Source organism: Myripristis murdjan, chromosome 12, assembly GCF_902150065.1.
Source record: "Myripristis murdjan chromosome 12, fMyrMur1.1, whole genome shotgun sequence".
NCBI lineage: Eukaryota > Metazoa > Chordata > Actinopteri > Holocentriformes > Holocentridae > Myripristis > Myripristis murdjan.
Genome location: NC_043991.1, coordinates 30287140 through 30311840, shown reverse-complemented (window position 1 = coordinate 30311840; position 24701 = coordinate 30287140). Strand labels below are relative to the sequence as shown.

The 24701-nt window shown below is 40.8% G+C and overlaps 1 protein-coding gene across 1 annotated transcript; it reads left to right on the top strand.

Annotated features, from left to right (window-relative positions):
- The first annotated feature begins 433 nt into the window (after positions 1–433).
- Positions 434–24674, top strand: rfx3 (regulatory factor X, 3 (influences HLA class II expression)). The gene is made up of 17 exons (XM_030064803.1): positions 434–557; positions 6187–6296; positions 6444–6532; positions 7797–8055; positions 9096–9170; positions 12849–13030; positions 13703–13822; positions 13903–14027; positions 17638–17753; positions 18003–18118; positions 18237–18391; positions 18488–18585; positions 18712–18861; positions 19090–19298; positions 19401–19554; positions 19762–19804; positions 20171–24674. Exons 2-17 carry the CDS (start codon positions 6192–6194, stop codon positions 20449–20451), a joined length of 2277 nt encoding a protein of 758 aa, XP_029920663.1. The 5' UTR covers positions 434–557; positions 6187–6191; the 3' UTR covers positions 20452–24674.
- Positions 24675–24701: the final 27 nt, after the last annotated feature.

The window sequence follows — 24701 nt, the reverse complement described above, 5'->3', positions numbered from 1 at the left end:
GTTTCTGTTGACAGTGACATAAAAATCAGAAATCCACACACAGATTAAAAAATGACATAAGAGGAGTAAGTATAAGTAAGTAAAGTAAGTAAGTGTTCTTGCTGTCTGAATGTAGCCGATTTGCATATTTAATTTATTGCAACATCCTCTATAATTGGGGTTATACTTGATGTGTTTAAAGTCTTCGAAGACATCAGACGGATGCCCTGTCACGCATTTATTGGCCTTTGCTTTCTCTCGGATCGGCGGTAATATTATTGAATACTAGAAGTGCAGAAACACTCAAATATGCATGCAGGTTTAATTTTATTTCAGCTGTCTATCTCCAAGACTACAATAAGACTGGGAGTGCAAGTGTGCTGTAATCTCCTCCCACCAGCATCAGCAGGCAGGTTAGGTTGCACGCGCCTGGTGAGTTTTATAGCAACTGTTGCCCGGTGAGGCAGCGCCATAGTCAGCGTAGTCCTGGCGACTATAACCCACCAACAGCAACCTCTCGCTCCATCATTACCACATCCTCCACCATCCTCATCCTCATCCAGCAGTCCTCAGCCCAGGTTTGACCAACTTCTTTATTCATATTTAACATGTTCTTGAGTCGCTCCTCGCCTTAAAGCTGTTTTGTTTTGGTTTGTTTTGTTTTTTTGCAATTAAGGTGATGTTAATTCGTAAGTTTTTGTCTAACGTTAGGCTACTGCTGAATCCAGGCTCGGTGAATAGGCTGGGTAGTTTGCTAGGCAGGGTGTTTCTTTGTAACATACAAGCTGGCTAGCTAGCGTTGCTTTGATACGCACAGTTAGTGCACAGGGTTTGCACTCGTTTGTAGTATATCAGTTTGCAACTGATTCTTGCAAAAAGTAGTTCAGATATAGTCGATTCGACAGAGTGGGGGTTGCAATAATGTGGGCTTAACGTTATATTGGTTACAAGTTGATGCTGAGCAGCATAGGTCTGTGCTAGCCACTGATGCTAGCTAGTCAGCTGGAGGAGGAGCAGGTGTCTGTTGATAGCTAGCCAACGTTGCTTTCTTACAATGCATGTTGGTGTCTCGTTTTTAGCTAATGTTGGGTTGATAATGTTAAGTTGTGGGTTCCAGGTGGGACATAAATTGTCGGCTATACGAACTTAATGGCGTCGATTAGTACTAGAGTGTAATTAGCTAGCCTTCTTAGACAGTAACTGCTACTGACAATAGCTAAGCTATTACTTTCCCTTTTGTTTTAGGGAGCAAGATAGCTTGCTACCCTCTCTGTGACATAAGGTGGCATTGATAAGCTAACATTGGCCAGTTTTCAGTAGTCTGTTTTGACAGAATATTCACATAACGTACTTACTACCAAATCCCCCCGTATATATTTCGTTATTCAGTATTGCGACGGCTATTTTGTAAAACTGAGCTTGATAACGTAAAGCTATATGCACTCTTGGCGCAACACAACACATGGGTAAGCTATAATAAATTATTATGGGCAACTCAATGAAAGCTTTATATATGTCTGGGTGCGTGTCCATTTCTGTTTGATAGGGTAGTCAAACCAACATGACATTGAGGTTGGGGGAGGGGGGGTACACAACGTTATATCTTATAAATTATTTTAATGTAAATCAGATGTATGGTTTCGCCAGCACAGTAGTTTTGATTGCTAAAGGTTGCTCCAAAATTATTTTTAGATGCATCTCAGCTGGCGAAAAACAGTCATTTTAGTCAAAGGTACTGTATTCCTTCCTTACCCTGATGCCAAATTTACATTTCAGGGAATTCCTTAATAACTCTACTTTAGTCTGTGTTGCTGGGCTGGTATAGTGTCAGTCCTTGTTGAGCTAAAGCGTCCAGGTTTCTTAATGTTGCATCACAGTTATTCTCTGGTTCACTGGGCCTCCTGTGCAGTTGCAGCCTCTGATTCCCTTCTGGGGAGAGAACAGGTGTGTGCTGAGGGGTGGGAGGGAGACAGGTGCACATTGAGCAGTAGTGGGGCTCTTGACCAACTAGGCTTTTCAGTATGAGTGAATGACATCTTAGATGTCATTCACTCATGAATTTTGGTTCTTTTAATGCTCCAGTAGTACATCTCAAGAAATATTTGCCATTTGTTTTGCAATGGGAAGCTGGAGCAGGTCAAAGCAATTAAAACAAGACACATCAGCAAGTGCAAAATAACTGAAATACATTGTTACATTGGCATTTGATTCAAATCCCCCACCCCACCCCCCAAATTTTACACACACACACACACACACACACACACACACACACACACACACACACACGCACACACACACGCACACACACACACACACACACACACACACACAGAGATGACAGGATGTTGGGAACTGCTAGTTATCATATCATGTTACCACTTACCTGTAGTCAGGTAGGGCTGAAATAGTACCATGCCACCTGCTGTCTGGATCCTGTTGCATTTCCAATCACTTAAAGAGGGGCTGATTAATTCAGTCATTCAGTCATCCATTTTCATGGCTTAGCTGAAAACAGCATGCTTGGTTTGTTTTTTGCCTCAGCCTGCCAGCTATAATGTTTAGCTTATTGTTGATCAAATGAGAAACTTATAGGTCTGTGCCTGTTCAGTAAAACCTTACCCCACATCTGGCCATTTAGGCCCAATAGGCTATGCTGTGGATTTGGTGTTATAGATATGGTATGTTAGCGTGCTCCAGGAAACCCTTACACATTTCTTTCCCAGAAGACCTACTGTATTTCTTATTATAGCTTTGATTTTAAAAGCTAAACTTCAAAGTTAACATTCATTTATATCAATAAGCCATTTACAATTTTCATAACCTGGACATCCAGCTCTTCAAGAAATTCTTCACTCCCCTTTTTTTCCCCCCTGTACTCGAATTTGATCATGCTTCTTGGTATCTCTTTTGTGAGTGTGTGTGTTTCAGCCTTTTTCTCTGGAACATGTAGCTGTCATCCTTCACCTCAATTATACATTATCATTCTAGGGTCACTCAAATAATTGTTACATCTATTGTCTAGTGGCTTTGACCTGCACTCCTTAGTATTTGATATTTCTAATATAAGCAAGTGGGATTGAAGAGAGGAAATGCAGGGCAAAATGTTGCCCTCCTTGGTGGCTTTTGTTCCTCTGTGTCTTTGTAGGGCTCGCACTTGCTCAGTGGAGCACAGGGTTTAAGTGGGCCACAAGGGAGTGCCTGAATGGGGAGGCAGGAGGAGGTGTGTGTAGAGGGGGTTGGGGTGAGGCAGCAAGATTGTGTTGTGATGCAGGGGCTCTGTTTTTTTGTTTTTTGTTTGTTTGTTTTTTGTTTTGTTTTGTTTTTTGTTTTTTGTTTTGTTTTTTGTTGTTTTTTTTCACTGCTCGATTAGGTGGGCTCAGTTGGGGCCATGCAGTTCAGCTTTCAAACAGCACTGTGAAATAGAAGTCTGAACATTCTCTTTTCTCTCTCAAAGTCCTCTTTATACCACTGAAAAATAGCAGGCTGAAGGCTACAGTTTTACGTTGCCAGGTATGTCATTTGTATCAGTTAGGTTCCCTGCATCACCAAGGTTTGTGTGGTAGTGTGTAGTATGTTGTAGTATATAGTTTTACATCAAAATGTTAAACATTGGCTAAGTCTTATTAGATATAAAGACTATCAAACCAAGTTCAAAAATTGGTAAAACAAACGAATCTGTGTAATACCACTTAGGAATATTATTCTCCTTATATAGTGTATCTTATCAAAATGACAAACATATGAATTGGCTCTCAACTACTTTGTTAACAAAGCCTGCAGCCTGTCTGGCACTAGCCTGCTGACATGTTTTTTTGGTAGTGATACATAGAGGTGTCTCTACTTATGTGCTCAGGACAGTCATGCTGGGGCCAGAAAGATTTACATTATTATGTCAGTGCCACTGTTTACGGGGAAAAGAGTGATTTTCCTGATGCCCTGTACTCCCAACTTTTTCAGTGCAGTGACTTATACAGATTTGTAGTCCAACTTTAAGCTTAGTGTGCTCAAGTTTGCATGAAGAAAGAGGCCCGAGCTTTCAAAAAAATAACCTGTACGATATTGTAGATAGAGTAGGGGAGCAGTATGTCCTTGGAGAGGTTCAGAGCTGTTAGCAGGCCCAGCTTAATTAACCAAGAGAGGCTTGTTGATGGAAACTATGATAGGGAGGGGGTGGCTGTAGGCAGTAGGAAGGGTTGGTGGTAGCCATGCTATCATTAGCTCACAACCCTAAGTTCACTTTTGATGTCTCCACTTGTATGCTGAAATCTAGGTCTCTTTGACCAAGGTTAGCAACTTGGCACAATTCAGGTTGACATTTTACCATTGTATTTAACAGAGTAATGACAGTGATGCTCAATGCTGGTTATTATTAGGGGCAGGACAAAATATTGAAATATCGATTGATCGTGATGCTTCCTCTTGTGATACATTATCAATACACATGCCAAGATTTGATATTTGAATTTTCACCTTCATGTGCACAGGTGCACTTTTGAGTTCCTGTGAGGTTAGGCTAATTTGTTCCCTGCCTTTTGGTAATTTAACTGGAACTGTTCTGTCATGTACATTGCAGTCACTGTGCATATGAAAACACTGAAAAACCTGACTAATGTCTGCTTATTGGAAAATTATTGGGTTGTTCAGGGTATTTTTTCATGATACAATTGTTATCAAGGGTAAAATAGCGTGAAAGTATTGTATTGCCAGTTGCCAGTGATTCCCACCACTAGTGACCATCTCCATCAGATATAGCCTGGTCATGTGTTTGGTCCAGTGTGTCTGTCCGTCCATGGCTTATGTTCTGGGTCTGTCAGCCTATTTTTTTGTGCACAGTTATGCTTCTGCCATGAAGAACCTCTTGTGGTTCTGCTCTCTATGTGTTCACTGTCTAGCTCACTCGACCACCATTGCCCTTTCTCTACAGGGTTGCTATACGCTGGTCCCTCACTTGCATTCACTGTCGAGCTTGCTTGACCATCGCTCTTCCTCTCTCTCTCTGTTTGCATACTTCTGGTTTGGCGCGCCACTCCCTCCCTTCATTCACTGTGGAGAAAAAAACACAACACGTGTGTGTGTGTGTGTGTGTGTGTGTGTGTGTGTGAGAGAGAGTGAGTGAGTTAGAGGGAGACTTTAGTTTTAATTTTGAATTTTGCTTTTTTAATTTGTGTTTTTTTCGAAATGTGGAGCCACATGACCTCTGACAAAGAGCCTTCAAGCCACAGGTTACTGACCACCGCTATAATGTTTGTAGTAGTAGTAGTGGTACATTTGAATAATACAGTAATTTATTTTCTAATAATGAAAATTGTTTGACAGTACAAGGGGAGATATGCCTGGCAGAGTTCTGCAGTACTCTTCCAGTTCTAATCAAGTGAATACACTAATAAATGAGAGAGCTTGCCAGTGTGATTTAGCATTGATTCAGGCATGTCAACTTCAAATTTTGTGAGAGCTGTAGAAGTAGTGACTGGTGCAGCAAAGAGAAACAGCAGCTATTTGGGCTTTGTTAAATATTAACTTGTTTTATTGCTGTAAACATGGAGACAGACCATGTGTCACTGATGCATGAGGCTCTCAGTACATTGAGTACCGCAAGGCAGAAGCAGGTGCTCGGAAAGCATTGCTATATAGCTTTAAATGCATTGATTTGGTCCAAACAGTCTGTGATGTCCCTCATGTCTTTCAATATGGCTAGTTTGGTAGCTCATTGAGGCATATTTCCTGTCGTGGCCTGACCAAATCATGAGGCTAATGGCTTTATCTGTTTTTCTGCATAAAAGATTTTATCATGGAATCAAAGAGATTTGTCCTTGTGTTATCAGAAGTAAGCTTTATTGTAAAACATAGTTAAGAGGAGGCTCAGTTGATATATTGCTTTATTTAACATACAGTTTCATGTCTGTATTTTTGTGGCTAGTTATTTTGTTAGTTGTCATACAGTATGACAGGATTGATTTTTGCTTTGTCAACAGGTCATTTATGTAGTTCTTTACTTATTGGAAGTTATAATCTCAACTCTCCAACTTGCCGAAGAATACAAAAGCAGGCAGCCATAAATGCTCTAATTGGTAAAGTGAGCTTATTTAATTTTAAATGTTTTAGATCAGAGTTTTTAGCGGTTACTCAACCAAATGGCTCACAATGTTGTTTTTGGTGTTTACTGATTCAGAGTATCTCCTAAGACTGTTTTTCTGTGTAACTCAGGCGCCATGCAGACCCCTGAGGCAGGCGCTGAGTCCACCTCCACTGTCCCCCTCCAGACCACCGTGCCTGTCCAGCCTACTGGCCCCACCCAGGTGCCTGTCCAGCAGCAGGTACACACAGCCTCTTTATATGTGTGTGTGTGTGCGCGCGCATGCGTATGTACACAGAAGTGTGTGTGTGTGTTCATGCATATGTCTTTTTTTTCTTTTAGTGTTTTCCAAAACTAGAGTTGTAATCCTTGCATTTTGTCATACCAGGTCCAGACTGTTCAACAGGTTCAGCATGTTTACACAGCCCAGGTCCAGTATGTGGGAGAAAACAGTGTCGTAGACACCAGTCGAAACATGTGAGTCAGTCTATTCATCCAGCTCTGCTCTCTTTGCTCTCCACACATCCTAGTGCCGCATCTCTGCAGCCTGTCTTTCTTCTATAAAGTCACTTCACACCACCATTCATGTCACAAGCACATGATGTGGGGGTGAGCTGGAGGGTGTTTGGGGGCGCGCGTTTGTGTGTTTGCTTGTGCTCAGTCACCTGAAGATGACCAGAAGTATCTCTTAAGTGCTAAAGCTGCGCAAAGCTCCCCTGGGTTGGAGGAATGGGGTTACGTACACACTCAGCTCCACTGGGCCCTGCTGTGATACACACATACACACACGCACTCACACATATGACCTCAGCTGTTGATGTAGATATCCATGGAGTTGTAAGCAGATGTATCACTTAGACATACACACAAACATAGATATATACATACACCAAGCAAGTGAGCACATGAGCTAAGTAACAGGGCAAAGTTCAAATGGTTGTAATTTTTTTTTTTTTTTTTACATCTTCTGAATACCAGATGGGTAGGTTCTGCCACATGGAATAGAATGAGTGAATGAAAGTTTAGATCACTACTCACTAACTCACCAGCTGGTGGTGTCATTGTCAAACTAACTGACAACAACCTGATATCAGCCCACCCATCTTGAACCTCAAACAGGCTGGAACTAATAATTATTTTAAAACACACACACACACACACATATATTCTATATAAAAATAAATAACTTTGGCTTAAATGAAAATTCAAATCTTGAAATAAAAATTGCACTTTGCTACAGAAAAAGCCTTTCCTTTTTACAATTCCTCACCGAAAACAAAGTACAATTTTTTCTTTTGTAAACGCTTGCATTCATTGCAAATTGCAAGTTAGTTATCTTTTCTGCTTACTGTAAAATACTTTTCACACCTCCGACATGTTGTATGACATCACCATAGCAACATATCTTCATGTGTGTTTTGTTTTGCTGTCCTGCTGTTCCGTCCGGATTCCCTGTGAATATTACCAGCACGCGATTGGCTAAACTGAGGCTGAGCGACTTATCACCAGTCGTACACGATTGGGCAAAAAATCGTCCGAATTGGAAAATGAATGAATGAATGAATATATGCACCATAAATGTTGGATTCTGACATTATGAAACTTAAACGTTACTACTACTTTAAGTTAACTTAAACTTGAAACTTGCCTTGAAGCCAAGTGTTTTGTTTTTTGCCCATTTTGTTCCCTTGACCAGTTGCTTTGTACATGTAACCTAACTGCTGGCCTCTCCTGTGAGCAGAACAACCTACCCATACTCAGAGCCTCAACTGTACAGCCAGAATAGTGGCGGGAGCTACTTTGACACGCAGGGCAGCTCATCACAAGTGTCCACTGTGGTGACATCACATGGCATGACCAACAATGGAGGCGGGGGTGATGGAGGAATGAGCATGGTCCTGGCTGGGGGACAGGTAATCAGCAGCAACTCTGGTGCCTACCTCATGGACAACACCGGCCCCCATCCTGCTACCCAGCCTGCACGAGCTTCCCCAGCCACTGTAAGTGTATAGATCCACTTTGTTCTTCAGTTGCTTTGTATGTCTGTGTGTTTCTTGTTTCATGACTTTGTAGTTCTTTTTATCTATGTCCGACCAGTCCTTAGTTTGCCTAGTGTTTTCTTTCAGTGTGGAAGCTCTATGATTCTGTCAAATGTCAAAATTCTACCTCACTACTGAGGCATAAAAATACTTGGGTAGCTAGATACATGTACATTTCTTTGGCCATTTTTTTTTTCCCCAAGGATGACAACAATGTATTAAGAGAGCGGCGAATCAATACAGGTCTGGTCCGTGTGACGGGTCAACACGGGTTTTTATTAGTATTATTATTATACTGATTGTTATCATATTATTTTAAAAAGAAACATCAAAATGTCATAAGTTACTTTAAACAACATAAGTTACCAAAACAATCAGTTTTTGATTGAAATGATAACAAATGATGACATAAGGAACTTGGACAAAATCCTAAAAGTTCTCCCTAAATTGGCCATGATTTTAACATGATTATGACCATGCAAGTGGCCTTATTCACCTTGGCACCATGTTTGGTTAACTGACATGATGCAGGGGATTAGACCCAGATGTACTATATACTCCAATTAAAACTCCACTATAAAAATGCTCTTTCATTAGTATTGAATGAAATAATATAGAGGTCAATATACAACAGTAAGAATGTCGGCATAATCGATTATGATGTTCTGGCATCTTGCCCCAGCACCCCTAGTGGTAGCACCACTGTTCTAGTGGTGACTAGGGTTCCCATGTCTACCTCTGATGTCTTCTGTTTTCTTACCTTTCTGATTTTTTGTTTGTTTGTTTTCTGTAAAAGTAGCACAGTTTTTTGATACAGATTAATTAAACGTATTTCTGCCATGCTTGGGTTTAGCAGTGCTTGCTTTGGGATCTTTTCTAGATTCTTCTTTTGCTAGTAGTCAGTGATGTGTCATTCTACAGCAACTGCTTATTTTATTTTTTCTCTTTGTTTTTATTTCCCCCTTCTACATTTTGTTCTCCTGTGCACCTTGGTTTATCAGATTGAAATGGCGATTGAGACACTCCAAAAATCTGAGGGTTTATCCAGTCAGAGAAGCTCACTGCTCAACAGCCATGTAAGTCGCCATGATGAATGCTTGATCTTGCCTCAAGGGTGTGTTCAGACAGGGGTTGTTTAGTGTATTGTGTGTGCTTTTGTAATTACAATGAGACTACGTGCTTCACAGCTCGACAACCTGCACCTCACGTATTTTTGCTCATGCTTTAAGCCGAAAAGTTTGAAATATCTAAACTTTTGCGCCACATGCTCAGCCCACTTTGTGGATCCCTTGTCATTTTATCCAATCAGCTTGGAGTTGGTCATAATGTAAATCTGCACAGATAATGCTGCCGTATAGCTTATCACTCTATTACAGCATCACTTTAGTTCTACTCAAACCCAACAGTGGCACTTGACTTTGCAGCACTTGCCTTGACAGGGCATGGAGTTGCAAGAAAGACAATGTGAAGGAAGCTAACATGATACGATGGTGAAACATCAGAATTCATGTGTTAGCTAGATCTTCATCTAAAAGCAAATCAAATGTCAGTAGTCTGTCGTTATCCATCCATGTTGACAGTCACTTTGTTACTTCAGTCAGCTATCTCCAAAATATATGCAACCAAAGAGACCAGACGCACCTCAGTCTTTTTAGCATATGTGCAAAAACCTCAGTCTGAACATAACTAATGGGTGCTTTTGTATATGCAAAATTTGGTTTGTTTGTATCAAACCCTGGTGCATTTACCCCCTTGGTGTGGTTGATTTTGGCGGTGTGAACATAGCTCTGTGACTCAGCAAGCAGGAAGTCATTTCCCTAAATACTGCTTCTGAGTTTCAGGGCCAGTGTGAACACAGCAGTCACACTTGGAGGTGGACCAAAAGCACTGGTCTGACACCACTTTGAGGGGTGGAGAAGGGCGGCTTCCAAGCAAAGCCTACAGTAGTTTGATTACTGGGAGAACACAACTTGACCCTGATTCAGCCTAACAGCCTGAAGCGAACTAAACACGCCAATTATTATTATCATTATCATCATCATCATCATTACTATTATTATTATTATTATTGTTGTTGTTGTTCAAGGTCCAATCAGCTTTGCTGCTTGGAGCCCTGATGTTTTTGCTCTTTCTGTCTTTCTGCTCTTCTTTTTCTTTTTCTTTTCTTTCTTTTTGTTTTCCTCCCTTTGTTTTCTTCTTTTTCTTCTTCTTTTTCTCTGTTAAAAGCCAAACCATAATACCAAAAAACACAAAAATTGGCAGGTGGGTTGTAAATTCCACTTACTACACAGGCACATTGACCTAAATGTGGCACTATAATAGTCAAGTTTACATTTTCACAGTTACCTCAAACAACTTGACCTAGTGTCAAAATTCTTTCATCATTTTAATCTGTGCGTCTTTGCTCAAATGATTTTCTGCTCTAAAAATGCCAAATTTTGTGACTTTTTCCCAATTTAATCTTATTGTCAACATTTCAAATGAAACCATGTGGCCAGCCATCCCAAAGCTCACTCAGGATCATGTGTGGACTGAGTGTAAGTTGCTAAAGATATTTCAGTATGTCAATCCATTTTGATTATACAAGCCGATCAACTTGCACTGTAAACACATTTTCTATATTGCTAAATATTTGTTCAAACATCAGCATTTGATAATACACCCAAAACCAGCAGAATGATGTTCATTTTTTTTCCAGCATTTTTTTCACCAACATTTTGACTGTTGTAAACCTTAAGTTTTAAAAGACAAAAATAGGGTAAGGGTTAGGACCTGGACCTATGAATTGCCACTTGAATCTATATTTATTATTGTTATTGTTATATTATAGGTTGTGTTAGGGTCGTGGGAAGGAATGCATTTAGGCTCACTTTCTCCGGCCGTACCGCCATCTGATTGCAGCACGTCTCCTTTGGGAAAAGCAACACAGCAATGCAGAGCTTTCTACTGAGTCGCGTGACCTAAATGTGTTTGATAGGACCAGGAGGATTACTGCCAGTATTATCAAATGCAGTTGGAGCATTGGCTCCATGTTCTCCTGGCTTGTGTTGTGACCATTGTTGAGGGTGCAGACACAGTTGCTGGGTGGCAATAAAATCTCAGGCTTTATAAGTGACTATGTAATGCAGCATCTTATATCATCTGGCAAAAAATGGAATTGAAATTCTTCTATTGTAAGGCTGGTTGATATTAATTCCCAATCAATCTTTAATATCCTGAATGTATGTTTGCTTGCTTGTACCTGCCTCCACCCCTTCTTTGTCATTGCAGTGCTGTCCCATCTTTCTTTAGTCATATTAATCTTCTTTTTATCACCACAACCCCCCCAAGAATAGCATCTTTTTTCAGGATTTTTTTTTGTCTTTATTGCATGTGTGTTATGTACTGTTTTAATTCTATAGCTTATTTATTTATTTATTGGTTTTCTTTCTTTTTTATTGATTTATTTGTTTGTTAGTTTGCATTCGCATGCAATGCATATTGGGTGTTTCATTTTTTGAGCATGTGCACCGCACTTAATAAATAATAACTTTTTTGTTATCAATATTTCTCTCTATACCTATCAAATGACATCCTACTTTTTATGTAGGAAACATCTGAATCTAATACATAGTATCTAATATCTTCATTTATTTATTCATTATTATTATTATTCATGTTTTTCAACTATTCCACATCATATTTCTTTTTGAAAAAACCCTGACAAAGTCCAAATCCAAATAAGGCTATGACTTATAGTCTTCTCATGAGCCACAATCATCAGTGTGCCTGTTTCATTTTCATCTCAGCCCAGCCCTCGATGATCAGAGGTTGCTAGTGAATTGTGGCTGAATCAACCAATCCAAAGCTAGTAGAAAAATACATGTCAGATCCACTCTGTGCAGATTTATTTATAGCCTCTAATCACTGTTTACAATCTCAAAGGGCTGTGGTTGGTTTACAGATAAAATAAGTGAACAGGTATTTCTATTTTGTCTTAGCTTGGTTCCAAGCAGCTGGAAATCATAAGGAGGTAAAGCCACACATTAGAGGGGGCAGAGCCACCCTAGCACCCCCTTGAAACAGCCCTGATGTTCTCCATGTTCAACTGATTTCCATGATTTGTGTGTGCTTGCAAAATGTTTGTTCACATTTTTCGCTGTTACATTCATCACCAGTGAATGAAGGAGTTAGTCATAAGTCCTTCCATTTTTTTTCCCCAGCTCAGCTGGGTTTTTAGGAGTTTTTTCTTGCCCACTATGAGTATTAAGTCAAGGGGTGTCATCTATTTATTGTAAACATGTGGGCATGTAAAGCCCTTTGAGACTGTTAACTGTGATATTGGGCTCTAAGTAAACTTGAAGTTGAACTTTTGAGAATATATTTACAGTCCTGCCCCTTCACTCACACCTCTCAAAATATGTTTTCTGTTTTCTGGTCCACCTAACTTTGTGTGATGTGAAGCCAAATCACACCAAATACAAAAAACAAACCAAAAGAAATTTCACTCTGATCTGGATTAGGTAAATATACTAGAAAGCGTCCTAACTTCTGTTATTTTCTGCTCTCACTGCCTCTCTTATCTCTCTGTCCCTATACATGTAGTGTGGTGCCTGCAGTTGAAGTCATTAATGTTGATTATTACTGCTTTAAATCTCTGGCTGCTTTCAAAGTGCTTCTGCATTGCTGAGATGGGATAACAGTTAGATTACTGACCATTGCACTGAAATGTTAGCAGTGTGTGAATCTCTAAAACAGCATGTCTGTCCTTACAGCTGCAGTGGCTGCTGGACAACTATGAGACAGCAGAGGGCGTAAGTCTACCACGATCCACACTTTACAATCACTATCTGCGCCACTGCCAGGAGCAGAAACTGGACCCAGTGAATGCAGCCTCCTTTGGTAAACTCATTCGCTCCATTTTCATGGGACTTCGTACAAGGCGCCTTGGCACAAGGTAGGCTAGCAGGAAGTTACCTCTGTCATCTGGAAAATGTCTCAAGTCCAGTTTTCAGTGTTTCCCACCGGTTGACAGTTTTGATTGTGGCAGTGACACAAGTAAGTGTCACTCAGTTTCACAGTGGGAGGCTCTGCTGGATCTAATGCAGTGCTATTGTCTGTTCATTACCAAGTGGTGCGTACATTAGGCGCAGTGTCAGCAATCAATTAAGATCAGTTTCTTTACATTGACTGACTTTTTATGTTGCATTGATATAGTGGCAGTGTGCCACACCAGCCTGCAGTATGTACTAGAAACACTGAATGTTTTTTGTTTTCCTCTTTGGATTGAGAAAATTCTCTGACCTCTTTAACTTATGACAACCTTTCAAAACTCACTGGTTAACATTATCATCAGCTTACCAACATGACTGCTTTTCTCATGAAAAGTTGTAATTTTGGAGACAAAAGCTTTTATACAAAAGCAACGTGTGTCTCCCTTCCTTTTTGAATCATCGACCCATAACCCGGTCTACTCAAAGCTATTGCCTTCTGTTATGTCCTCTTCTGTCCTTTTGTTGTGCCCACATAACCTTGGGCAATACCGTTTCAGTTGTTATAAAAGATAATGTAATAATATATTGAATTGTGGTCTCTCCCATGTGTGTCTGCTTTTGGCTTTCTCTTGCAGAGGGAACTCCAAATACCATTACTATGGTATCCGAGTGAAACCAGATTCCCCCCTCAACAGACTACAGGAGGACATGCAGTACATGGCCCTAAGACAGCAACCTATTCAGCAGAAACAGAGGTATAACACTGCCACATACACAAACAGTCACACACAACTCACACTTTGTATAGATTCTGAGGTGAAACATGTGATTTCAGGTTCAAGCCACTGCAAAAGGTTGATGGTGGCTCCGGAGAGAACTTCTCAGGTGGAGGGCAGCAGCATTCCAGTGCAGCAGAGCAGACAGTCATCGCACAAAGCCAGCACCACCAGCAGTTTCTGGGTTAGCTGATTTTTATCTCTTTGTCTGTTTGCCTGATTCACATTATGTTTGTTTGTTACAGTCTTTTTGTTCTCTGAGACTTTATTTAAATATAGGTCTTTACAGATCTCTGCTTGAGGTCCACTTTGAACATGAATCTTATGACCCTTGCTGTGTTTTTCTGATGATGAAAAGCTGATTAAGTTACTGATTTTCTATGACTGGTACAATTCAGATCTGACTAAATTACTCTAGATATTTAGCTTGGTGTCTTCAAGGCATAGGAGTCGAGAAGATCAGAGGTAACATCATCTTACGGGGCAAAACTGTTACCTCAGTTTTTTTATTAAATTGAAGAAAGCTGTTGTGCATCCAGTCATTAATTTGCATCCTAGTTTTGCTTTTTATGTACCCTACTTTTTTATTAACAGGAATTCAACTGCGTCCTCTCCTCTGTTTGACTAAATAGTTTGACCCATGGAGCTGAATGAGCTGGGATCAAAACCAGAGTCATTTCCCATGAGTACTGTGCTTCATGGTTACAGCTTGGGCAGCATCACAGGAAAAGGGTAGACAGGGGACAGCAAGACTGAGACACTTTTAGCTAACTACAATAAATAAGTGTTTGTAAACTGTGATTAGATGAGCCAAAGTAGTATAATGTAAGCGTTATCCAGTGCCAGGACCTCTGGAGCTGGATATTTTTTTTTTTTTCATTTAGACTGGCCAGCAGGTGATTCTTTGAAGCATCACTTTCTCACAGTTTAAGCAGCAGCCAAGCTGTTGACATAAAATCTGCACTCTGCATTCATATGTGTAGATTATCATATTCTATATTGTGTCAAATGAAATTTAAGCACCAGTCAAACCAGTTTATGTTGTGGTTCATTCACCTCCACATAGCCACATTATTTTTTTACAGTCCATCAGGAGGGTTAACGTTTTACCCAACAGATTGGACCACAGGCAGGACATACCAGGCAAGTTTCTCAGCTCACTGTAGAAGTTGTGGTAATCCAGTTGGCAAGTAGCCCATCAAAAGCTTTTTGTGCATTTTGTCGCAGTTTACAGTACATGTTAGAGTGCATGATAGTGCCATATAACGCTTATAGTAGCTGCAACCAGGAAATGGCACAGGTTACGCTATTCGTCCATCACTCTGTCCCAAAATAATTTTTTTAAAAAATGCTGGTTTTCTTCATCTGTATCTTGATCACCTCACACTGACTTGAGTGATGAGTCTTGAGTCTTGTCAAACTCAGCAGAGCATTTCCTATTGATTAGTTATATCCCTCAAGCCCCCTCCCTTTCCTGATTGGTCTGAAGTCACACCGGGATCTGGTATTGTCTTTATCTGTTGGTACCAGTTAACATGAAAGACAGTTTGTCACCTGTTAGTTAGTCTTCCTGGGATCCTGAAGAAAAAAATAAAATGTACATAAAAATTACAAACAATACAAATAACACTTGTTTACTGGCTTTCATAATTAGCATAAGAAAAGAAGAAAAAGAACAGAATTGTACTTACTCAATAGTCGTTGTTCTTCTCCAACACCAGTTCAGCTTGATGATGCTGAAAAATGTCTCTAAGACAGCTCTGTTCATATGGGGTTCAAAACTTTGTCTCATTAAATACCCAGTTTCCCCTTGTGGATCAATAAAGTATTGTGGTTTCTGATATATTAGACACTTTAGTCTTAAAACTTCTGTCATGCCTACAGAAACTGAGCACAATCGCATTCAATACAACACTGTCCACTGCTATTGGCTTTGCAGAGTACAATCTGCTGTTTACTCATAGTCTCTGCTTCCTCTGCAGCAGTGAATGCTGCTTTGTTTTTTCCCCTCAGTATATCACTGCTGCCTTCCTGCTGTCGCACCTTTGCGAGCTATGGCTGTCTTTGAGCCAAAGGGTGTTAATGGCCCATGACCTCAAGCCGTGAGAACAAAAGCCATTTGTGTTTCTACTATCATGCCAATGGCCTCGCAGTATTGCCCTAAAACCTGCCCATAACATGCCACCTTGGTGTGAACACCATCCAAGCAGGTAGAGTAATATCAGTACACCGCAGATAATATTACCAGACTTGTCAGATTCCTGTAACTTAAAATAGCCATGTTGGAAGTATGGTAATAGTACAGAAACAAACAAGCCATGAGCAGAAAAAAATCAATACCAAAGAACTCAGCGACTGACTCTGCCTCTGGCGACATGACCATGGTTTCTAGGCGGTCTCTCTGCTGATGTCCCAGGATACCATCCATCAAGTTGTACTAAAGGAATTTTTTCCTTTGGACGCCACTTTGTGCTTTGTGTGCTTTAACTGTCATGTACTGAGACCTCAGTTTTTTCAGTTTTTTCCCCTTTGTGTGTAGGATCCCCACTGCTGCCAACTCTGCCACCATACAGTTCATCACATCCTCATTTCAGCAGACACTGTTGATTTGTCATTGGACATCATCCTCTGCCCAGATAGTGAGCAGAGCCCTAATGTCCGTGTTTGACCAGCACTGTCGGCTGTTGTCCATTTTTGTTAATCCATTATTCTGTGATAAAAGCTGGTTGATGATAAATGAGCTGCTGCTCTGACATCTCTATTATCAGCTGGACTTGTCTCTCTGCCCAAAACCACGTAAACCTAATGTCCCTTGACTCTGCGTCAGATCAGACCACGGTTAGCCCTGTCTGGCCCATAGGTGCTCAGTCGGCCATTGGCACTTGGAAACTGGCCCTGACCTAGCCCCTTTGAGGCATAATCAAAGACTAGAAGTGAGAATGGAAGCGCAACTGGCCTTGGCATGCACAAGCTCACCTGCATTTGGTGCAACAGTGGAAAGACAGCTACTGTGTCTGTGTGTCAGTGTGTCACGCTGGCACTCCTTCCCACTGTCTGTTTACTTGTGGTGGTGGTTTGGGTGGTGATGTGGGTGGTGGGCATTAGAGATTGATATAGACCGGTTTATAAATAAATTGATCAACTATTTATTTTGTGGTAGCTGTGGTGAAACTGTGGCAGTAAAGTTAATCTTATGTACATGACCACAGATTCATACAGGGAGCCGTTTATTTCCAAATATTAAGCTGCCTTACTGAAGGGGAACAGGACACGCAGGCTACTACCATAGCTGTCTGAGTCTAATGTACCAACTACTGATCGTTATTTGTTAAAAATGTCATCTTTTTAGGAAATGATAAAAACAAGTTTGCTTTTCTTGTGTCTGAAAAGATAACATTTCAAGATAAGCATTTGTCTGAAACACATTTAAAGTGTTGTCTTAGCTCATTGTTTTAACAAGCTTCTCTGCTTCTTCTCTGCATTATTAAATGATCCCTCAAGCGTTCTTGCCAAATCAATAGTTGAGAAGTTAGGAGACACATAGTATTAACACAGTCAGGATAAAAATGGCAGAGATTTGAAACAAACATAAAATTGTGTGGGTGGGACTATATGGTAAGAAAACCCATGGTGCAGTTCATTGCCGTTGTAGAGGGGGAAAAATATGTCTCAGTGGTTGCTGTCATATGGTGCATTAAACTGGAATGTATCAACTCCTGTATTCTCATAAGTTATACCATTAATTATGCCACAGTTGTGAAGTGAATTTTGTTATTGCCCCCACACCCCAACAGATGCATCACGAGCGCTGCCTGACTTTGTGGAGCTGGATCTGGGAGAGAGCAATGCAGACAACATCAGCCAGGAGGATGTAAAAGCTCTCCAGACCCTTTACAGAGAGCACTGTGAGGTTAGACCTTTCTTCTGTCACATTAATGTATTCTCTGTTCATATACACAGGGTTCATAGTCATATTCATCCTTGTCAGCACCACAACACTCTATATATGTGGCTGCAAATCATTCACAATAAACACAGCACCACTGGTGTTAGCCTGTTCTTGTTGGCTAAGATGTGTTATCTGAGGTATGAATCCAGCTCAGGACTCTGTCGGTGACTATCCAGTAAAATGCACACAAATTTGTTGGTTTGGTTTCAGGCCATCTTGGATGTAGTTGTCAACCTCCAGTTCAGTCTAGTTGAGAAGCTGTGGCAGACATTCTGGCGTTATTCTCCCTCTGATTCTGTAGAGGGTGCCACCATAACAGAAAACAGGTAAGGTCAGGCTGATGATCAGTTTAGCTCTTTTTTTAGCTTGGTTCACTGATTTCTTAACAATCTACCAGTTGATAAGCAGAGACTCATGTGTACGGATGGTTTGCTAATTCCACAGCAGTGTAAGTGAGATTGAAGCACGGCTGCCCCGTTCCCAGCTACTGGTGCTGTGCAGAAACGAGGCTGTGCTCAAATGGATGAGGACATGTGACCATCTGATGTACCAGGCCCTTGTGGAGATCCTCATCCCTGATGTCCTGAGACCCATTCCCAGTAAGACAGATGTATACCTAAACATTTATGTTTCCACGTTTGTGGTATCATAAACATTAACATGTTCTTGTTTTGTTTTTTGTTTTTTTTAAAAAGGTGCCTTGACTCAAGCCATCCGTAACTTTGCCAAAAGCCTGGAAGGTTGGCTAACTAATGCCATGAATGTCATTCCACTGAGAATGATCCAGATGAAGGTACACATTTCTGAGGCATACAGTCTGATTATGTAGCATTTATTTGATATATTAGAATAACCTCTCATATCAATTTTATAAAGCAAATATAGCTAACAGCTGGATATTTGTGTGTATTTTGCACAGGTTGCTGCTGTTAGTGCCTTTGCGCAGATGCTGCGCAGATACACATCTCTGAACCACCTCGCTCAGGCAGCACGCGCCGTGTTGCAGAACAGCTCGCAGATCAGCCAGATGCTGAGTGATCTCAACCGTGTTGACTTTGCTAATGTACAGGTCTGAACTGTTGTCTGCATTTTGATATTGTGTTGCAGTGATTTTGCTGCACTGATTCTCTTCAGTCTCTCTTCTGTCTATCCACTTGTTTTCCACTCTGTCCATCATTTCAAAGCACACATTTTCCTTTGTCTTTTTTACTTTCAGTGTAGTAGCCTCAACCTTATTTGTTTGTCAGACAGCAGTGTTCTGAGTCTTTTTTTTTTTTTTTGCCATGTTGCTCTATAGGAGCAGGCATCATGGGTGTGCCAGTGTGAGGAGAGCATGATTCAACACTTGGAGCAGGACTTCAAGGCCACGCTGCAGCAGCAAAGTTGTCTGGAGCAGTGGGCTGCCTGGCTGGACAATGTGGTTACTCAGGTGCTCAAGCCCTACGAGCACCAGCCAAGCTTCCCCAGAGCCGCCCGACAGTTTCTGCTCAAGTGGTCATTCTATAGGTCTGCAACAAACCACCCATACTGAGGCACCCTTATAAGTGTTCAGTGTTTGTTCAGAGACCAAAGAAAATTGCTGATAGTGTTCTGCCTTGTTTCTGTCAGCTCCATGGTAATCAGAGACCTGACCCTGCGCAGTGCTGCCAGCTTTGGCTCCTTTCACCTGATCCGCTTGCTGTATGATGAGTACATGTTCTACCTAGTGGAGCACCGTGTGGCCCAGGCTACTGGAGAGACGCCCATTGGAGTCATGGCAGAGGTATGAATTTAACTGGATACAGGGCTGGGTGGTTTGATGAAATATACATGTGTTTGTTGGACTATTTTTGGTCATCTCATGCACATGTGGACAGTTTTTATAAAATTACAATCATTTTACATTGTAAAATACGTGCTCTTTTGTGAGATGTCATTTTACTAAAAATATGAACACCCTAATGGTCTAGTTATGTCTCTCTGTTCTCAGTTCGACAGCCTCAACATCCTGTCTCTCAATAGTGTTGACAAAGGTATGTGGTAACATATAATTTCCCTTTCACATGCTATTTTTGAATGTCCTGTCATGTCAGTTGTTTAAGACCCATGGATTAGCCTCTTTTTATTAAATCGAAAGGACAGGTACAGTCACCCAGTCTCAGGCAGTTTGCCGTTAAAAGGAAGCATTAACTATGTCATTTGCAAGGTTCTGTGACCAGCATTTTTATGTATTTATTGTAAACAGTCTTTTTAAAATATATTTTTATTCATTCTTTCTTTTTATTAGATTTAGATAGATAGATATTTTCATTTATCTATTCAGTGTGCAGTACAAATAATTGCAAGTGTTGCCTTGCTTTAATGTGCCTACCTGTATTTTTAACTGTTCTCCTGTCCAGATGAAACAAGTGAGATGGACAGTGACTTAGAGGAGGACACAGAGGAGTCTGGAGAGCCTCTTGCCAAGCGAGAGAAGTCGGAGCACGAGGTGATCCAGGTGATCCAGGTCGGGGCTCTGGAGGATGGATCCCACCCTGTGGTGGGGGTGGTCCAGCCAGGTGTCCTCCACTCACTGCCGCAGACCCCACAGGACCACTCTGAGCACATCCTAACCCCCTCCGCCAACACTCCCACCATCCGCCACTGCAGCGCCACAGGCAACACCTACGCCTCGGTCTGAGGGTCTAAGGCCACAGCTGACCTCGGCTGGCCTGTTTTTGCTCTCTCACTTTCCACATATCTTTTCTCTTATGTCTAGATGTTTCCCTCTTTCTCATATACTGTGTGTCTCTGCACTTGTGTGGACGCGTTCTCCTCTCTCTCTCTGTCTAGCCTGGTCAGTGGAAGAGTGATGACATAAGGGCACTTTGGGCAAGATGTGCAGTCAGAATCTGAGTGCTTACATTGTAGATGTGCTGTCATTCCATAAGTCTGTGCTCGGTGAGAATGTGGCAGCTAGAAGAGGGGACCTGGGGGAAAAGGTTTAATCTGACCCATTAGAGATTGCCTAAGACATAAGTTACTGTCTTTGTCTACACAGACCAGTTGGTTCTAAAGGGAAATTAAAGTTATTCAAGCTACTGATGTCTGAAAGCTCAAATCCATGTCACCTAGTCCCAGTGGAGCAAAGTCATTGATTGACTCAAGACCTAAGACAGTAGTCTTGCCTAGTGTACATAGTTTTGCAGTAGGTTCAGTTCATATTATCCAAAACTCATGGTGCTATCGTCTTTTTTTTTTTTTGCCTTTCCTGTCAGCCCTTACAATTTTGGTAAGATTTATATTGACATGCATTGCATTTTAGTTGTTGTGAAATTTCTGTCTAAAAAATATTTTGGATATTGTTTTGTATCTGTATGTAGCTAATGAAGAAAGGGATGATATTTTACATATGTATGAAATTGCAAATAGTATCATGGAGCAGTTTGGTCTCTTCTGTTTGATCACTGTACGGTAGGCTTTTACTGATAGCTACCAATATGGCTTTCAGCCACACAGAGAAAGAAACCCCTAAGGGAATATCTGTGCTGCTACTTGTGTATATAGAGATGAGGTTGAGAAGACAGGCTGTACAAAACCATTTCCTCAGTGCTAGCTTTTCTCTGAACTCTGTGCATAATGGATTGCTCTTTACACATCTAAAGTGAATTTAGATGCTCTGTAGTGTGGTAAATGTGATGAACTGTAATCCTAAAAGCTACTTACTGGGCATGTTTCCCCTTTTTTTTTTTTTTTTTTTCTTTTTTTTCATTTGTTTCTATCTTAGTGAAATGTCTTAGTTCATAAAGGACCAAAAACAAACCAACAAGAGGAAGCTAAGAGAGTGAGCCATTTTGGCCACCCACAGTTTGTTTCCTGTCCCACAGTGCCATGTTGCCATGTTGCAGAGCAGAAGGAATGTCAGGGATTTTCTGTACCTCGGCTTTATTATAGTGCCTTATCCTTAAATGCAGCTGTCCATGTAGTCCTGACTGTGTGGTCTTGAGCCCACAGCCCCTCTGTGTTGCCCCAGCCACAGTTTTGGCTTTCTGGTGACTTGTGGCTGGATTTGGGCTGGCTCATCAGTGTTGAGGCCAGGGGATGCAGGCTCAGAGACCTGCACATTTCTCTGGATCACTTCTACTAAGCTTCTTAGTATCCACGGTTTTTAGCCTTGTTCCTGCTCTCTCTGTCCACTCGAGGCCTGTTCTTGCATTGGCCTCTGTTGTTGGGTGAAGTGTGTTTGTGCACATGGGTGCATGGCTCTGCACTTGTGTTTTCAGGTGCCTGTGTACGAGTGTATATGTGTGTGCGTCTGTCCGTGTGTGATACTTCATGTTGGAATACATCCATCAGTCACCCTACCTCAAACCAGTGGTGCCAACCCTTTGACTCGTGCAGCACAGTCACCAAACCTTATTGCACACACCACTGTACTGCACAAATCTCCACACCACACACCATACAGAATACACATCGCTTTTCTCTCACCTCTGATTCAGTTTCACTTTTTGGTCCACAAATGCTTCATTTTTTTGTTTCCTGGTTAAAGTGCATCTTTGTATAGTGGACCAAAATTAGATATTTTCTGATATTCAAAGAGTGTGTGTGTGTGTGTGTGTGTGTGTGTGTGTGTGTGTGTACACTTCATTTCCTTGTTTCTTTTCATGTGGTTGACCTGATTGTTTATATGTGATTGTTCTTTTGGTAGCTCTGTAATTTGTTCATAGACTGTGAAATGGGAAGGGTGTGGGGACTAATTTAGGATTTCGCTAGAGGCTAAATCTGTACTTGTACGGGTTAGATAGCCTTCTCCGTTGTGAGGAATTTCAAAGAGTAATTCTCTAAATGTGAAATTTATATAAATGGAGATATTGTTTCTGGTCATTGTTGGAGAAAAGGATTTTTTTTTTTAATAAAACAAAGGAAGCAAGTCATGTAGTTTGATTGATGTAAGAGGGGGTTGTCATTGTATTTGCTGTAATCACAGCCCTGTAAGTCCTATTGCTAATCAAAGAAAACTAATATATTACACAGGATGTTACGCAAATTTCCATTGTGATATCAAAACTGGTTAGAGCTTAGGTAGAAATCTGGCTTAAATATAAAGGAGGGTGGGCAAGTACAAGTATGACATTTGAGAGTATTGGGGTCATTCCTAGTAGATATTTTGTTAAATTCATATTCCATAAACTGCAAGAAAATGTCATTGAACTTGTAGTAGCTGATAGTTGAAAGCCTAAGGCTTTTTGTTTACATCAATCTGTGACCACAATGAACTTACAAGAGAGATTGCTCCCTTACTCCTGGCATAAAACTGCCAAATGCAAGTTTGGAGGACAAAGGGAGAGTTAAGAAAATGTAAATAATAATAATCAGAAGAAGATCTTTTTTGTTGTTGTACAGCCTTTCTGCCTCTTTAAGCGGACTCACATAAAACTATGTGCACATGAAAAAGGGAAGAAGCCCCTTCACCCCACCCAAATTGAGACTCTCATAATAGTGCATATCTGTTATGAATGAGGGTTTGCTGCATTTCACATACATTTTCTTGCCAGTGACAGCTTTACCTCTCACCCACTGACTGAGTTGTTCATTTTCATAATTATTTTTAATACAAATCTCGCCCCCTTAGTAAACTACTGTAATGTTAACCTGTGTTACTTTGTGCTTGAAGTGAATATGGCTTATATAATCTTTTCTTTTCATCTTGATCATGTGCATTAGAATCGTAAGTGTTTTTTTTGGGGGGGGGGGGGGCATGCACACCTACTGTGTGCCACTATCTGTTTTTGTCAACCTCATTTTCCCCCCCATTATGTTCTTACTTATGTGCCACACAGTGATACAGCTTTGTGCATCTTAAAGCCTGACTGGTTAACACTGGTCTGAAGCGAATGCTGCCAACCCAATTGTACTTTATTCCTCATCATGTCTTTTCAAATGAGAAAGAGGTCATTTTCTAACAGCTGTTTGCAAGTGAGCCCGTTACCAACCACAAAACATGCATGCATAAGCTATTCCTTAACTTCTTTTAGGAGCAAAAGCTAAGAAATGCCTCTCCGCCTGGAGAATAAGGCAGCTTCACTGACCCATAGCAGACTCCAGTGCCTTTGATATCACCCGGGCCAGAGCAGACAGCCTGGGTGACCTGTGGTCTCTGGTGGGCTAGAGGCTGTGCAAAGCAGACATTTCACTGCAGAGATGCTGCTACTGAGAACATAACCAGGGTTGAGGGAGCATAAAGCGGTCTCCTCACACTGGACTATTTCAAGATTCTCTGATCAATGTGACCACACACACGCTAGTTTACACCTGGATTACTGTACCTGCACTCTGGGTTCCTGGTGGTTTGAGCATTTTCTTGTATAAATACACTATCACTTCAATGAACAAGGAGAATTGAGTTAAATGCTGTTTCAAACTGGATTTATTTTATCATGATAGTGGTTTCTTTTGTCAAATATTTTCTGAATGCCGTGTTCACTTTGAGATTTGTATTTGGATGTGTCAAGTGCCATTTGACAGTCTTGTGAGTTGTGGCCATCTGTAGCATGCTCTAATGCAAGCACAAGCATTTGGCAGTGGCATTTGGGGAAGGCTATTATTTGATTGTTTGAATTCACCCCAGACAAAAAAAAAACATTGTGTATATATCAAAATGGAAAAAAAATATATATTTATTTGTGTCTAAATTATTTGGTTTGTTCTTTTAGTGAACTACTTTTTATCATATGTTGGATAAAGTGCTTTTGTGATTTTTTTTTTTTTTTTAAATAATGTATAATATCTTATATCTAATATATACACAAACACAAAATTCATGTGGCTTTCTTTTCATGTGCCGTTTCAAGTTAGTCTACAGTATCAGATTGGCAAGAGCAAACCAATGCGTGTAGGATGATTTGTATTATGTATTTTACAGAAAAAAATGAGGACAACTGGGGGACT

Excerpts from the sequence above, each read along its gene's own strand:
- rfx3 (XM_030064803.1), top strand. The coding sequence starts at position 6,192 with ATGCAGACCCCTGAGGCAGGCGCTGAGTCCACCTCCACTGTCCCCCTC. Across the intron at positions 13,823-13,902 it reads CCTATTCAGCAGAAACAGAG|GTTCAAGCCACTGCAAAAGG; the intron begins GTATAACACTGC and ends ATGTGATTTCAG. Across the intron at positions 18,392-18,487 it reads TGTCCTGAGACCCATTCCCA|GTGCCTTGACTCAAGCCATC; the intron begins GTAAGACAGATG and ends TTTTTTAAAAAG.